General features: G+C 43.2%; 1 protein-coding gene across 6 annotated transcripts in view; it reads left to right on the top strand.

Annotated features, from left to right (window-relative positions):
- LOC139574524 (ecto-NOX disulfide-thiol exchanger 2-like) overlaps positions 1-17,046 on the top strand; it is a 349,993-nt gene that overhangs the window by 295,683 nt on the left and 37,264 nt on the right. For 4 of the 6 annotated variants that reach the window (XM_071399194.1, XM_071399191.1, XM_071399192.1 and 1 more), the window contains 2 exons: positions 258-464; positions 10,191-10,424. In XM_071399194.1, the coding sequence (XP_071255295.1) occupies positions 258-464; positions 10,191-10,424 (441 nt within the window). The remainder of the gene's footprint in view (positions 1-257; positions 465-10,190; positions 10,425-17,046) is intronic. The other 2 variants (XM_071399195.1, XM_071399196.1) reach the window with 1 other exon arrangement.

The following is a 17,046-nucleotide window of genomic DNA, read 5'->3' as shown; positions in this document are numbered from 1 at the left end:
AAAATAACTGATTAGTTAGCAACGCTTATAATAATCTGGCTAGCTTTTAGAAGTGCTAGTGCAAACAGATTATCAGTTGGTAGTGATTTCAAAAGCATGGTGATGTTAACTAGGAGATGCTAGCCAGGAGATTCTGGACATTGCAAAAAAAAAAACGCTAACTAACGCCTTTAAACTCAAATTAATACTTTATCATTCATAGTGTCCAAGTTTACGGTTAGTTCTCTGTATTGATGCCTCTCTCTTCTCATCTACAGACCTTCCCTTTCCGGCCATGAGGGATCGCCCTCCCGGCTGTAAGACTGTGTTTGTGGGTGGTCTGCCAGAGAATGCCACTGAGGCACTCATCGTGGAGGTATTTGGCCAGTTGGGTGAGATCATCGCAATCCGCAAGAGCAAGAAGAACTTCTGCCATATCCGATTTGCCGAAGAGTTCACTGTGGACAGAGCCCTCTTCCTGTCTGGTACATTGCCTACGTTTTCTATTAAACTTCAAGCTGTATTGTGGAATAAATGTCTTCCCTCTTCAGTCAGAGACCTTAACTATGTTGGTCAATGAGGAGACAGCAAGAGGTGTTGTGTGATAAATATCCTCCCTCTTCATTCAGAGACCTTAACTATGTTGGTCAATGAGGAGACAACAAGAGGTGTTGTGCAATAAATATCCTCCCTCTTCATTCAGAGACCTTATCCTCTTGACGCTAGGGGTCAGATTATTATTTTATTTTTTAATAACGTTCCCAAGGTAAACGGACTATTTCTCAGGTCCAGATCGTAGAATATGCATATAATTTACAGATTAGGATAGAAAACACTCCAAAGTTTCCAAAACTGTCAAAAAAAAATCTGTGAATATAACAAAACTGATTCTGCAGGCGAAAACCTGAGGAAATCTAACCCGGAAGTGAATTTTTTTTATTTTTTTTATCTGTGTTTCCTTGCCCGTCTTTCTTCCATTTAAAGGGGTATCAACCAGATTCCTTTTCCAATGGCTTTCTCAGGCTGTGACCAGGCTTTAGACATAGTTTCAGGCTTTTATTTTTAAAAATGAGCAAGATTTTTCAAAAGTAGTCAGGTGTCCTTTGATTAGTTCCTGCGCGCGAGAGGGGTAGCTCTCCATTTTCTTTCTCTCTTTTATTGAATAGGTTACGGTCCGGTTGAAATATTATCGATTATGTTTGTTAAAAACAACCTGAGGATTGATTATAAAAAACATTTGACATGTTTCTACGAACATTACGGATACTTTTTGGAATTTTCGTCGAACGGAGCGAGGCTTTGGTTTTCTGAACATAACGCGCAACCCAAATGGCTGTTTTTTGTTATAAAAGTAATATTTATCAAACAAAAATAACATTTATTGTGTAACTTGGAGTCTCGTGAGTGCAAACATCCGAAGATTATCAAAGGTAAGCGATTAATTTTATTGCTTTTCTGACTTTCGTGACCATGCTAATTTGGGGCTAGCTGTTCTAGCATTGATTGAAACACTCACAAAAGCTTGGATTGCTTTCGCTGCAAAGCATATTTTCAAAATCTGACACGATAGGTGGATTAACAACAAGCTATGTTTTGGTATATTTCACTTGTGATTGCATGATTATAAATATTTTTTGTAATATTTTGCGCCCTGCAATTCAGCGGTTGTTTAGGAAAATGATCCCGCTAAAGGGATCCGTAGCGCAGAGAAGTTAACTATGTTGGTCAATGAGGAGACAACAAGAGGTGTTGTGCAATAAATATCCTCCCTCTTCATTCAGAGACCTTAACTATGTTGGTCAATGAGGAGACAACAAGAGGTGTTGTGCAATAAATATCCTCCCTCTCCTAATAGTTCTAAATGAAGGAAATTAATCTCCAGTGGTAGTCCAGTACTAATCTCCAGTGGTAGCCCAGTACCAATCTCCAGTGGTAGTCCAGTACTAATCTCCAGTGGTAGTCCAGTACTAATCTCCAGTGGTAGTCCAGTACTAATCTCCAGTGGTAGGTAGTCCAGTGCTAACCTCCAGTAGTTGGTAGTCCAGTGCTAACCTCCAGTAGTTGGTAGTCCAGTGCTAATCTCCAGTAGTTGGTAGTCCAGTGCTAATCTCCGGTAGTTTGTGGTCCAGTGCTAACCTCCAGTGGTAGGTAGTCCAGTGCTAATCTCCAGTAGTTGGTGGTCCAGTGCTAACCTCCAGTAGTTGGTGGTCCAGTGCTAATCTCCAGTTGTTGGTGGTCCAGTGCTAACCTCCAGTTGTTGGTAGTCCAGTGCTAATATCCCGTAGTTGGTAGTCCAGTGCTAATCTCCAGTAGTTGGTAGTCCAGTGCTAACCTCCAGTTGTTGGTGGTCCAGTGCTAACCTCCAGTTGTTGGTAGTCCAGTGATAACCTCCCGTAGTTGGTGGTCCAGTGCTAGTCTCCAGTAGTTGGTAGTCCAGTGCTAATATCCCGTAGTTGGTAGTCCAGTGCTAATCTCCAGTAGTTGGTAGTCCAGTGCTAACCTCCAGTAGTTGGTAGTCCAGTGCTAACCTCCCGTAGTTGGTAGTCCAGTGCTAACCTCCCGTAGTTGGTAGTCCAGTGCTAACCTCCCGTAGTTGGTAGTCCAGTGCTAACCTCCAGTAGTTGGTAGTCCAGTGCTAACCTCCAGTAGTTGGTAGTCCAGTGCTAACCTCCAGTAGTTGGTAGTCCAGTGCTAACCTCCCGTAGTTGGTAGTCCAGTGCTAATCTCCCGTAGTTGGTAGTCCAGTGCTAATCTCCAGTAGTTGGTAGTCCAGTGCTAATCTCCAGTAGTTGGTAGTCCAGTGCTAATCTCCAGTAGGTGGTAGTCCAGTGCTAATCTCCAGTAGTTGGTAGTCCAGTGCTAATCTCCAGTAGTTGGTAGTCCAGTGCTAATCTCCAGTAGTTGGTAGTCCAGTGCTAATCTCCAGTAGTTGGTAGTCCAGTGCTAATCTCCAGTAGTTGGTGGTCCAGTGCTAACCTCCAGTAGTTGGTGGTCCAGTGCTAACCTCCAGTAGTTGGTAGTCCAGTGCTAATCTCCAGTAGTTGGTGGTCCAGTGCTAACTTCCAGTAGTTGGTAGTCCAGTGCTAATCTCCGGTAGTTGGTGGTCCAGTGCTAATCTCCGGTAGTTGGTGGTCCAGTGCTAATCTCCGGTAGTTGGTGGTCCAGTGCTAATCTCCAGTAGTTGGTGGTCCAGTGCTAACTTCCAGTAGTTGGTGGTCCAGTGCTAATCTCCGGTAGTTGGTGGTCCAGTGCTAATCTCCGGTAGTTGGTGGTCCAGTGCTAATCTCCAGTAGTTGGTGGTCCAGTGCTAATCTCCGGTAGTTGGTGGTCCAGTGCTAATCTCCGGTAGTTGGTGGTCCAGTGCTAATCTCCAGTAGTTGGTGGTCCAGTGCTAACTTCCAGTAGTTGGTGGTCCAGTGCTAATCTCCGGTAGTTGGTGGTCCAGTGCTAATCTCCGGTAGTTGGTGGTCCAGTGCTAATCTCCAGTAGTTGGTAGTCCAGTGCTAACCTCCAGTAGTTGGTGGTCCAGTGCTAATCTCCAGTAGTTGGTGGTCCAGTGCTAATCTCCAGTAGTTGGTAGTCCAGTGCTAACCTCCGGTAGTTGGTGGTCCAGTGCTAATCTCCGGTAGTTGGTGGTCCAGTGCTAATCTCCAGTAGTTGGTGGTCCAGTGCTAATCTCCGGTAGTTGGTGGTCCAGTGCTAATCTCCGGTAGTTGGTGGTCCAGTGCTAATCTCCGGTAGTTGGTGGTCCAGTGCTAATCTCCAGTAGTTGGTGGTCCAGTGCTAATCTCCAGTAGTTGGTGGTCCAGTGCTAATCTCCGGTAGTTGGTGGTCCAGTGCTAATCTCCGGTAGTTGGTGGTCCAGTGCTAATCTCCGGTAGTTGGTGGTCCAGTGCTAACCTCCAGTGGTAGGTAGTCCAGTGCTAATCTCCAGTAGTTGGTGGTCCAGTGCTAACTTCCAGTAGTTGGTGGTCCAGTGCTAATCTCCAGTAGTTGGTGGTCCAGTGCTAATCTCCGGTAGTTGGTGGTCCAGTGCTAATCTCCGGTAGTTGGTGGTCCAGTGCTAATCTCCGGTAGTTGGTGGTCCAGTGCTAATCTCCGGTAGTTGGTGGTCCAGTGCTAACCTCCGGTATTTGGTGGTCCAGTGCTAATCTCCGGTAGTTGGTGGTCCAGTGCTAATCTCCAGTAGTTGGTGGTCCAGTGCTAATCTCCAGTAGTTGGTGGTCCAGTGCTAATCTCCGGTAGTTTGTGGTCCAGTGCTAACCTCCGGTAGTTTGTGGTCCAGTGCTAATCTCCGGTAGTTGGTGGTCCAGTGCTAATCTCCGGTAGTTGGTGGTCCAGTGCTAACCTCCGGTAGTTGGTGGTCCAGTGCTAACCTCCGGTAGTTGGTGGTCCAGTGCTAACCTCCAGTAGTTAGTAGTCCAGTGCTAACCTCCAGTAGTTAGTAGTCCAGTGCTAACCTCCAGTAGTTAGCAGTCCAGTGCTAACCTCCAGTAGTTAGTAGTCCAGTGCTAACCTCCAGTAGTTAGTAGTCCAGTGCTAACCTCCAGTAGTTAGTAGTCCAGTGCTAACCTCCAGTAGTTAGCAGTCCAGTGCTAACCCCCAGTAGTTAGTAGTCCAGTGCTAACCTCCAGTAGTTAGTAGTACAGTGCTAACCTCCAGTAGTTAGCAGTCCAGTGCTAACCCCCAGTAGTTAGTAGTCCAGTGCTAACCTCCAGTAGTTAGTAGTCCAGTGCTAACCCCCTAGAGGTAGTCCAGTGGTAATCTCTAGTCATGTTGCACCAGGGTCTTTTCTTTTTTTATCTCCTTTTCCATCAAAGCTTTTAGACTCCAGACACATGCCATCTTAAATCTCTCTCTATATGCAAACTGGATACATATATCACAGCCCGACAAAGTACATTTAACACTGGCCTCTACAATAATATCCTATGCATTATTTATTCTGTGTGTGCGTGTCTGTGTGGTGTCTATTTGTGCATATGTGTGTGCGTGTAGTGACTGTTTCTCATGAAACCAGTTTTAACTATGTAAGTAGCAACTTGAGTTACAAAACCATGATGCATCTGCAAAAATCAACTATGATTCTGAAGACTAAGATGCATAGTTTTTGGTAAAGTGTCTTATTTTATTTTCACCCCAAATTCTCATTATTGAAATGCGTCCGGGTTTAATTCTCTGGTAATTTTACTTTAGAAAAATATAAAACACCAAATATGTTGCTGTAGTTTGTCCATAAATCATAAAAAATGTATATTACACTATATTTATTACGTAAAAACAGTGTCTGGAGACATGTCTCATTTCCGTAAAACTTTTTACAGTTTCTGTAAAAACTCCAATCAGTTTTTAGACAGAATGCATCATGGGTAAGTAAAACTGTCTGCATTCTGTCTGCCCCCAGGGGGCAGGACGGAGTTTGGAAAGCCTGATCTAGAGGAGTAGTCCTTAGATGAGCACAAGTTCATTTATTTGCTTTTATGCCTTCAGAATGAGGTTCTTATTCTCAAACACTCCCTTTACCCCACTTGACCTTCTCACATTATGGCAAAAAATATATCATTGGGATAAAGTTAGAACTATTACCTTACCAACATGGCGGCATGAATGGGCTTTAGTGATGTGGTCAATTGTTTGCTGACTCCTTTTATTTGCAGATGTAGATAAGGGGTCCTCATTACCAAAACGGGAACCTTAATATCGGTAATGCTAATTCTAATGTATAGACAATGGGTGTGCTGTGCTGGTAACTTCAATTATTTACTAGGACAACTACTTTTATCGGTTTGTATCGATTTTTTGTAAAACAGTTCAATTGTGTACAGGCTTAACTGAATGAACAACATAGACAGAATGCAGTATGGAATTGTATTAAATAGTTTGGAGTATGACAAGTGAGATAACATGGGTAAATTGACATGTAAATAGATCCCAAGGTTTAAATGTATTTGTTGACAGGAAAGTCATAATTGTATGAGTTAGCCCGTAGGTTAAACAGCAAGCGTGAGGAATGTGCGTTCTTGTGCCGTGCTTATAGGCTACAAGGTAAATAGGTGAATGACGTTCCACACATGGCAAATAGGAAAGTGGAGATGAACGAGACGCTATGCTGATGATACGTTTGTTTTCATTCCCACTACACCTGTATAATAGGAACCAGAGTGAATTATGTTATGCTGCTTAACTTCTTATGGCTGGGGGCAGTATTGAGGAGCTTGGATGAATAAGGTGCCCAGAGTAAACTGCCTGCTACTCAGGCCCAGAAGCTAAGATATGCATATTATTAGTAGATTTGGATAGAAAACACTCTGAAGTTTCTAAAACTGTTTGAATGATGTATGTGAGTATAACAGAACTCATATGGAAGGCAAAAACCTGAAAAAAATCTAACAAGGAAGTGGGAAATCTGAGGTTTGTAGGTTTGTCTATCCAATATACATTACATTTACATTTAAGTCATTTAGCAGACGCTCTTATCCAGAGCGACTTACAAATTGGAAAGTTCATACATATTCATCCTGGTCCCCCCGTGGGGAATGAACCCACAACCCTGGCGTTGCAAGCGCCATGCTCTACCAGTGTCTATGGGGTCATATTGCACTTCCTAAGGCTTCCACTAGATGTCAACAGCCTTCTACTGTGAAGGATGAGGGAATGAGAGCTGTTTCAACCAGGTGTCTGGCAGAGTGTGATGAGCTCACTCAGGCGCTCCCCCGTGAGAGGTAGCTGCGTTCCTTTTTGTTTCTAAAGACAAAGGAATTCTCCTTTGATTTATGTTAAAAACATCCTAAAGATTAATTCTATACATCGTTTGACATGTTTCTACGAACTGTAATGGAATTTTTTTGACTTTTCGTCTGGCCTGCGCGTCATGAATTTGGATTTTTGAACTAAACGCGTGAACAAAAAGGAGGTATTTGGACATAAATGATGGACTTTATCGAACAAAACAAACATTTATTGTGGAACTGGGATTCCTGGGAGTGCATTCTGATGAAGATCATCAAAGGTAAGTGCCTATTTATAATGCTATTTCTGACTTCTGTTGACTCCACAACATGGCGGGTACCTGTATGGCTTGTTTTTGTGTCTGAGCACCGTACTCAGATTATTGCATGGTGTGCTTTTTCCGTAAAGTTTTTTTGAAATCTGACACAGCGGTTGCATTAAGGAGAAGTTTATCTAAAGTTCCATGAATAACACTTGTATCTTTTATCAATGTTTATTATGAGTATTTCTGTAAATTGCTGTGACTCTCTGCAAAATCACCATATAAATAGGAACTTTATCGAACAAAACATACATGTGTTGTGTAACATGAAGTCCTATGAGTGTCATCTGATGAAGATCATCAAAGGTTAGTGATTTAATTTGATCTCTTTCTGCTTTTTGTGACTCCTCTCTTTGGCTGGAAAAATGTCTGTGTTTTTCTGTGACTAGGTACTGACCTAACATAATCAGATGGTGTGCTTTCGTCGTAAAGCCTTTTTGAAATCGGACACTGTGGTGGGATTAACAACAAGTTTATCTTTAAAATGGTGTAAAATACTTGTATGTTTGAGGAATTTTAATTATGAGATTTCTGTTTGAATTTGGTGCCCTGCACTTTCACTGGCTGTTAGAAGTTAATGAAGTTAAACAACCATTCAGACCAGTTTTCCTGATTTGAACGTATTATTTGATAGAGTTTGTCAAGAAATATGGCGTGTATAAACCCCATTTAACTTACTTTACGCCACAATCTGCAATTTGAGCAAAGAGCAACCCTGCCATTTAAATTAGGATATGCCCCATTTTGACATGTGTACCTGTTTTAGCACTTACTTATACTGTTATTTGATATCATAAGCCAGTTTTTGGTCCGTATCTCACATATTTAGATACTTTGTTAGGCATTTGCCCATAGGATCCCATTCAATCCAGAAATACATCTAAAATACCTTACAACCACACATCCACGTCATGGTACACCAATATTACCTTTAAAGACCTTGGATCATTTATTGCTTAAAAAATGAGTAACTTTGTTTTACGCTTACGTTCACTTTTGAATCTTGAAAATACATGGATGTAGTTACAGTACTATACTGAAATAAGGGGTGTTTTAGTCAATTGCATTAAGAGCAGTGCTTTTAGTATTATGCAAGTCTGATGTATTGGGTTTCTGAATCTCTGATAGAGATCAGTACAGTTTTTCAATGGCAAACTATGCAACTCTCTGGGCAGGTGAAATTTGTCCCAAAGACAACTGTTAATTCATGTTGACTCTAGTATTCCTTCCATTTGTTATGTGCATTAGGGACTCTCAACAAAAAAGAAACCTAGCCAAGTGATCAGTTCTTCTCCCTACAGTCTCTGTTCCCTTTCTCCTACTCAATTTCGTTCCGACCGCTCCCAATAGGTCAACAGAAATATAATGTATCTGATGGAATACACAAACAACACTGTAGACAAGCTACATTCCTTGCCAAATCACAACAGCTTAATCACAAATTCAAAATGGACTGGTTGATTTAAAAGTAGGGAAGTATGTGTTCCAACCACGAGCTGCAGTTTTGGAATAATAGATGTGGCTCGTCTATTTCAGGCTTTTTTGTGAACTGCTGTAGTGTGCCATTTAGAAAAGGTTACAGCCCCCCTAAACCTCGGCAGGTTCCAGACTGAAATATGCAACAAAACCATTGTTTTGATGAAAGCAAATAGTGTATTTATTAGTCTAGTCTATTAGTCTATATCAACTGCAGTCATTTCTATAATCAGTACCTTTGTTCTCCAACTGTTGATGGCGATGATGTGTGGTAAATAATTAGAAATATGCTCCGTATCCCCTCTTACAGCGTAGTTGCGTTAGGTAGGCCTATTTGTAAATAATGTTGGCTTCGTGGTGATGAACGAGGCCTGTTGGTGGTCGTTTTGTGATAACTCCACTGTGATGAACATTTTGACCATTCAGTTTTGTTTTAACATTAACCCCCCCCTTGAAAAATGCATAATATCTTATCAATAAACACAATAATGATCAAATAAATACGTACAGATCCTAATATAAGTGATCCAAAAGGACATTTTGTGAAAAATGACACTTCTTTTTTCAAATGTGAGTTTTGTGAGACTGACCCGTGTGTGTAGCCGTCTCAAGTGACTTGGCCTAGCTATTCTCTTCAGTAAGAATGGATAACTGTCCCATGCATTATGTCCACCACCAGTCCCGCAGACCATTCTAGTTACAGTTTAGTAGTCCATCGGCCTAGTGGTCCAGCAGCACAGAGCTCTCAAGTCTCGCTATGAAATATTGAATCACATCTGTGAGCCTGAAGCAAAGAGCAGGCCGTGTTTGTGTGAGAGCGCCCGTTTTCACCCAGGGTCATTTGAGTGAATGAGCAGCAATGGAGAGGAGGAGGAGTGAAAGAGACTGAAGAGTGAGACAGCAGAAAGCAGGAGGGAGAGAAAGAGAAACCGATAGGAGCGGGAGAGAGAGAGGAAAGATGAGCGAGAGAAAGGAGGGAAAGGGAGAGAGATGTGTTTGCTAGGGTGTCACTAGAGGACCAATTAGTCTCTAAGTCTTCTCTATGAATTAGTTTGAGAACAGAAAGGTGTTTACTCCAACCCCACAAAGCTACTTTAGCTAGGATGCAGCTGTGACAGAGGAACCAACAGATTAAAAAGAGGAGAGCCTCAGAGGGATGGGGAGTGATGGATGGACAGATCGTTTCAACCCAAATAGAGGATGTCAGGAGAGATGCAGGTGTCTGATAGAAAGTGGTTTGTGGGTATTTACGGCGCTTTATCGCCCTGCACCTGCACGTTTAGCAGAGTGAAATGTCACTCGTGATGTTACCAATTGGTTCTAATGCTCTCTCTCTCCCTCTCTCTCTCCCTCTCTCTCTCCCTCTCTCTCTCTCTCTCCCTCTCTCTCTCCCTCTCTCTCTCTCTCCCTCTCTCTCTCCCCCCTCTCTCTCCCCCTATCTTTCTCTCTCCCCTCCCCCACTATCTTTCTCTCTCCCCTCCCCCTATCTCTCTCTCCCCTCCCCCCTATCTCTCTCCCCCTCCCCCCCCTCTCTCCCCTCCCCCTCTCTCTCCCTCCCCCCTCTCACTCTCTCCCCTCCCCCCCTCTCTCTCTCTCCCCTCCCCCCTCTCTCTCTCTCTCCCCTCTCTCCCTCGCCCCTCCCTCTCTCTCTCTCTCCCCTCAACCCCCTTTCCTCTCCCCCCAGGCTACCGTATGCGTCTGGGCTCCAGTACAGACAAGAAGGACACAGGGCGGCTCCATGTGGACTTTGCCCAGGCCAGAGACGACTTGTATGAGTGGGAGTGTCGTCAGCGCCTGTATGCCAGAGAGGAGAGACACCGCAGGAGGATGGAGGAGGACCGTTTCAGACCCCCTTCCCCTCCACCCATCGTCCATTACACAGACCACGAGTGTAGCCTGCTGGGGGACAAGATCAAAGGTGGGGCTACACACACAGTACGCACTCACACAAAATAGAGATATTGAAACGTTTACACATTCACACAAAATAGAGATATTGAAACGTTTACACACACACAGCACACAGACACATGCATGTTCTCACATACACACACACAGTACAGAGAGAGACACAGAGAATATAAACACACCCAAGGACACACACAGAATACAAAACTCATACATTATCAATGTGGTGGAAATTCTACCTTTAACTAATGAGGAGAGGCAAAATCAATAATCAATCAAGCTAATACTTTTATTAAAAACCTATTATAATGAGGCTCGTTGACCCCGCCCACGCAGGTGAGATGGAGTGAGAGCCTCCTGTACAAAGAGTACAGGATCATTTTATAGTCAAGCTACCCCATGTAAGCATCTGCAAAACACGTGACCCTGTGTGTGTGTGAGGGGAGACAACTGGGTGAAAAGGTTGCCTCAGTCTGTCGCAACTGAGTGAGAACAACAGGGGCCAGAATGACAGGAAGTCACTCCAGACATACTTCCTCTAACAGTAGCTCTACGGTTCCCCCAAGTTGGGCAAGCAAGCGCCTTTGACTGTCGGCCCAGATGATGTATGGTTGTACTGGTCACACACACACACACACAACGCATGAATCTTTGGCCCAGAAACAGGCTCCAGACAGAACAATAGCTCTGTTACTGGTGTGCAGGATATAACCTTTAGTCTGTCTCCGATCAAGAGGAACCAGTCAGTTTCTGTCAATCTTGACTGAGTGGCCAGACATCATGGGGTCATTCTATACACACAGTCAGGACAGGCCTCTATTAATGCGCGCAAACACTTTTCTATCCTATATATGTTTGTCATATAAACTATCTCAAACCCAAAGTCCAGGCATAAACACAGATGTTTTAGTACACAAGCATTAGTAAGGTTTAACTTCAAAATGCCCTCACATCAAGCTGATCAACCGGTACACAATGTACAGTGTTCCACTGTGGTCCTCTGGGTTTAGTTTGGTTGACAAATCCTCCTGACACACTACAGAGCTTGATGTTGTCTATCCGTCTGGGTATGAATCTGTCTCTGGATTTAAAGAAGCTGTAGACTCAAAAGCCCCATCTTCTCTGAGGCTTAAAGTGTGATTCTGTACTTTCACAGAGGCAGATGAACTCATGGATACCATTTCCACGTGTATGAAGGAAGTTTGTGGTAGTTTCACGAGCCAATGCTAAGTAGAGGAATGGCTTAATTGTATAGAATCCCTTTAATCTGTTTGTGTATTTATATGCTTAAAGATAGAGTGTAAAGCATGTCCCCACTGCTGAAGTACATAAATATCCCCTCCCACAACTTGTACAACTTAGACTTCTGAATGTTAGGATTCCAGTGGAAAGAAGCTCAACATCATGTTTTGTGAATTAGTGATGAGGTGAGCAGACAGTTAGCCTCACTGCCATCTTAGCCCAAATACCTTGAGACGTTCTCCATGAACTGCTACACAGAGCAGTGGCCAAGTAATGAATGTGGCTTCTCTACTTTCAGTTTAGCTGAGAAGCTAGATATGAAAATGAGCTGCCAGGCAGTAGTTTTAGTAACCACACATCTCTTCAACACATTCCTATGCTTTTACTGTATGTGGGATTTGTGAATCTTAGGGACCTCATCAATATTGGTTTCTTTGATAAGCCACTTAGCCCCCTCGCTGTATAGATGCATTGAATAATACTGAAAGATATGTTTTCTCTGCGTCCCAAATGGCACCCAATCCCTATATAGTGCACTACTTTAAACTAGTGCCCTGATCAAAAGTAGTGCACTATATAGGGAAAAGGGTGCCATTTTGGATGCTGCTTCTATACAGCAGATAAAATATCATATCAGGACAAAATGAGAGTTTATTGGGCCCTGGTCATTGTCAGTGATTGACAAGTGTAGATATTGTGTATGTATTGATAATGGACCGGTAGTTGGTAGGGAGGACTAGTGACTGTGGAGAGCCTGGAAACCTACATCATTCTATAGATACAGACAAACACCTGAGGGACCTCTGGTTATGACACCTTGGGGGCTTCACATTAAATAAATCAAAAGCCCTCTTGATCTTAGTGTGTGAACAAAACATTAAGAACACCTGCTATTTCCATGCAATAGACTGACCAGGTGAATCAAATCAAAGTTTATTTGTCACGTGCGCCAAATACAACTGGTGTAGACCTTACAGTGAAATGCTTACTTACAGGCTCTAACCAATAGTGCAAAAAAGGTATTAGGTGAACAATAGGTACGTAAAGAAATAAAAACAACAGTGAAAAACAGTAGCGAGGCTATATACAGTAGCGAGGCTATAAAAGTAGCGAGGATACATATAAACACCGGTTAGTCAGGCTGATTGAGGTAGTATGTACATGTAGATATGGTTAAAGTGACTATGCATATATGATGAACAGAGAGTAGCAGTAGCGTAAAGAGGTGAATCCAGGTGAAAGCTTTGATCCCTTATTGATATCACTTGTTAAATCTACTTCAATCAGTGTAGATGAAGGGGAGGAGACAGGTTAAATAAGGATTTTCAATCATTGACACAACTGAGACAGGGACTGTGTATGTGTGCCATTCAGAGGGTGAAAGGGCAAGACAAAATATTGAAGTGCCTTTGAATGGGTTATGGTAGTAGGTGCCAGCCGCACCGGTTTGTGTCAAGAACTGCAACGCTGCTGGGTTTTTCACAATCAACCATTTCCCGTGTATATCAAGAATGGTCCACCACCAAAAGGACATCCAGCCAACTTGACACAACTGTGGGAAGCATTGGGGTCAACATGGACCAGCATCCCTGTGGAACACTTTTGACACTTATCAAATCACATTTTATTGGTTAGCAGATGTTATTGTGAGTGTAGGAAAATGCTTGTGCTTCTAGTTCCAACAGTGCAGCGATATCTAACAAGTAATCTAACAATTTCACAACGACCTAATACACACAAATCTAAGTAATGGAATAAGAATGTATAAATATATGGAAGAGCAATGACTGAGCCGCAAAGGCAAGATGCAATAGATGGTATAAAATACAGTATATACATATAAGATGAGTAATGCAAGATATGTAAACATTATTCAAGTGACATTATTAAAGTGGCCAATAATTTCAAGTCTGTATGTAGGCAGCAGCCTCTCTGTTAGTGATGGCTGTTTAACAGTCTGATGGCCTTGAGATGGAAGCTATTTTTCAGTCTCTCGGTCCCTGATTTCATGCCCCTGTACTGACCTCACCTTCTGGATGGTAGCGGTGTGAACAGGCAGGGGCTCGGGTGGTTATTGTCCTTAATGATCTTTTTGGCCTTCCTGTGACATCGGGTGCTGTAGGTGTCCTGAAGGGCAGGTAGTTTGCCCCCGGTGATGCGTTGTGCAGACCGCACCACCCTCTGGAGAGCCCTGCGGTTGTGGGCGGTGCAGTTGCCATACCAGGTGGTGATACAGTCCGGCAGGATGCTTTCAATTGTGCATCTGTAAAAGTTTGAGGGTTTTAGGTGACAAGCCAAATTTCTTCAGCCTCCTGAGGTTGAACAGGCACTGTTGCGCCGCCTTCACCACACCATCTGGGTGGCTGGACCATTTCATTTTGTCCGTGATGAGAGACCACAGAGAACAAAACCATCTTAGACGTTTCCACTTCACAATAACAGCACTTGCAATTGACCAGGGCAGCTCTAACAGGGCAGAAATGTAACGAACTGACTTGTTGGAAAGGTAAGGCCCACGTAACCGGTGTGGCTGAATTTCAAAGTATGCGGTGTCCATATCGCAACAGAGCTTTCAACTGCAAGGTGGACTTGCGTTTTCACTGCGTAACATCCGGCGCGACGTAACGGATTGCTTATGGGTAATGGGAACGAGGACATCACCAGTGTTATTAACAATGAAAATCAATAACACTCGTCTCTTCACATCTCCTTATCAGTCTACAACCCCAAACATGAATAATGCAAAACAACCACTGTTGTTCATACAAAGGCATTTGAAACATGATATTCACATCGCTACCATCCACTGCCCTCTAGTTAACATGCAGAGCAGTACTGGAGAAGAGCCAGAGCCTGTGGTGCCATTTACAATACATTTTCGGGATTTTATTGAAGATATCACTATTTTCTCTCCTCCCTCTCCTTTCCTGTCCTCCCTCCGTTTATCTCCTCTACTGCTATCAGCTTTGGGCTGAATGAAGGAACTTGTTTCTCTAATAAGCTATGATGGAGGGGATGGCTGCCGTCTTATCGGCTCCTAACCAACAATGCTATTCTTGTTTATTCGCATTGTTCCTAACTTGTTTTGTACATAATGTTGATGCTACCGTCTCTTATGACCGAAAAGAGCTTCTGGATATCAGAACTGCGATTACTCACCTCAGATTAGACAGATTAGCTAACATTAAATCGCTGGAAAATAAATGGGGTGAACTGAAAACACGTATATCCTACCAACGGGACATTAAAAACTGTAATAGCTTATGTTTCACCGAGTCGTGGCTGAACGATGACATTAAGAACATACAGCTGGCGGGTTTACACTCTATCAGCAGGCAGCCTCTGGTAAGACACGAGGCTGGGGCCTATTTATATATGTAAACAGCTGGTGCACGATACCTAAGTCTTGGTTTTGCTCGCCTGAGGTAGGGTATCTTATGATAAGCTGTAGACCAAACGATCTACCTTGAGTTTTCATCTGTATTTTTCGTAGCTGTCTACATACCACCACAGACCGATGCTGGCACTAAGACCGCACTCAATGAGCTGTATTCCACCATAAGCAAACAGGAAAACACTCATCCAGAGGCAGCGCTCCTAGTGGCCGGGGACTTTAATGCAGGGAAACTTAAATCCGTTTTACCTACTTTCTATCAGCATGTTAAATGTGCAACCAGAGGGAAAAGAACTCTGGACCACCTATACTCCACACACAGAGATGCGTACAAAGCTTGCCCTCACCCTCCATTTAGCAAATCTGACCGTAATTCTATCCTCCTGATAACTGCTTACAAGCAAAATGTTAAGCAGGAAGCACCAGTAACCTTCCACAAGCTTCCCACAATAAGTTTTGGCCCATTTCTGACAGCGCTGGTGTAACTGAGTCAGGTTTGTAGGCCTCCTTGCTCGCACACGCTTTTCAGTTCTGCCCACACATTTTCTATAGGATTGAGGTCAGGGCTTTGTGATGGCCACTCCAATACCTTGACTTTGTTGTCCTTAAGCCATTTTGCCACAACTTTGTAAGTATGCCTGGGGTCATTGTCCATTTGGAAGACCCATTTGCGACTAAGCTTTAACTTCCTGACTGATGTCTTGAGAAGTTGCTTCAACATATCCACATAATTTTCCCTCTCATGATGCCATCTATTTTGTGCAGTGCACCAGTCCCTCCTGCAGCAAAGCACCCCCACAACATGATGCTACCACCCCCGTGCTTCACAGGTGGGATGGTGTTCTTCGGCTTGCAAGCCTCGCCCTTTTTCCTCCAAACATAACGATGGTCATTATAGCCAAACAGTTCTATTTTTTTTCATCAGACCAGAGGACATTTTTCCAAAAAGTACGGTCTTTGTCCCCATGTGCAGTTGTAAACCGTAGTCGGGCTTTTTTATGGCGGTTTTGGAGCAGTGGCTTCTTCCTTGCTGTGCGGCCTTTCAGGTTATGTCGATATAGGACTCGTTTTACTGTGGATATAGATAGTGTTGTACCTGTTTCCTCCAGCATCTTCACAAGGTCCTTTGCTGTTTTTCTGGGACTGATTTGCACTTTTCGCACCAGAGTACGTTCATCTCTAGGAGACAGAACGCGTCTCCTTCCTGAGCGGTATGACGGCTGTGTGGTTCCATGGTGTTTATACTTGCGTACTATTGTTTGTACAGATGAACGTGGTACCTTCAGGCGTTTGGAAATTGCTCCCAAGGAGGAACTAGACTTGTGGATGTCTAAATAACAATTCTGAGTTTTTGGCTGATTTCTTTAGATTTTCCCATGATGTCAAGCAAAGAGGCACTGAGTTTGAAGGTAGGCCTTGAAATACATTCACAGGTACACCTCCAATTGACTCAAATGATGTCAATTAGCCTGTCAGAAGCTTCTAAAGCCATGATATAGTTTTCTGGAATTTTCCAAGCTGTTTAATGGCACAGTCAACTTAGTGTATGTAACCTTCTGACCCACTGGAATTGTGATACAGTGAATTATAAGTGAAATAATATGTCTAAACAATTGTTGGAAAAATGACTTGTGTCATGCACAAAGTAGATGTCCTAACAGACTTGCCAAAACTATAGTTTGTTAACAAGAAATTTGTGTAGTGGTTTTAATGACTCCAACATAAGTGTGTGTAAACTTCAGACTTCAACTGTATATACCAGGCGGTGTCAGAGGAAGACCCTAAAAGTTGTTTTAAGACTCCAGCCACCCTATTCATAGACTGTTCTCCCTGCTACCGCACGGCAAGCAGTACCGGAGCGCCAAATCTAGCTTCTACCCCCAAGACATAAGACTTAAGACTATTTGTGTTGCCCGCCCCCCTCTATGCTGCTGCTACTCCATTATCTATGCATAGTCACTTTATTAATTCTACCTACATGTACATATTACCTCGA

This window comes from Salvelinus alpinus, chromosome 4 (genome assembly GCF_045679555.1).
Source record: "Salvelinus alpinus chromosome 4, SLU_Salpinus.1, whole genome shotgun sequence".
In the NCBI taxonomy this organism is placed as follows: Eukaryota; Metazoa; Chordata; class Actinopteri; order Salmoniformes; family Salmonidae; genus Salvelinus; species Salvelinus alpinus.
Note: the sequence above shows the minus strand (reverse complement) of the source record. Positions and strands in the feature narration are given on the sequence as shown.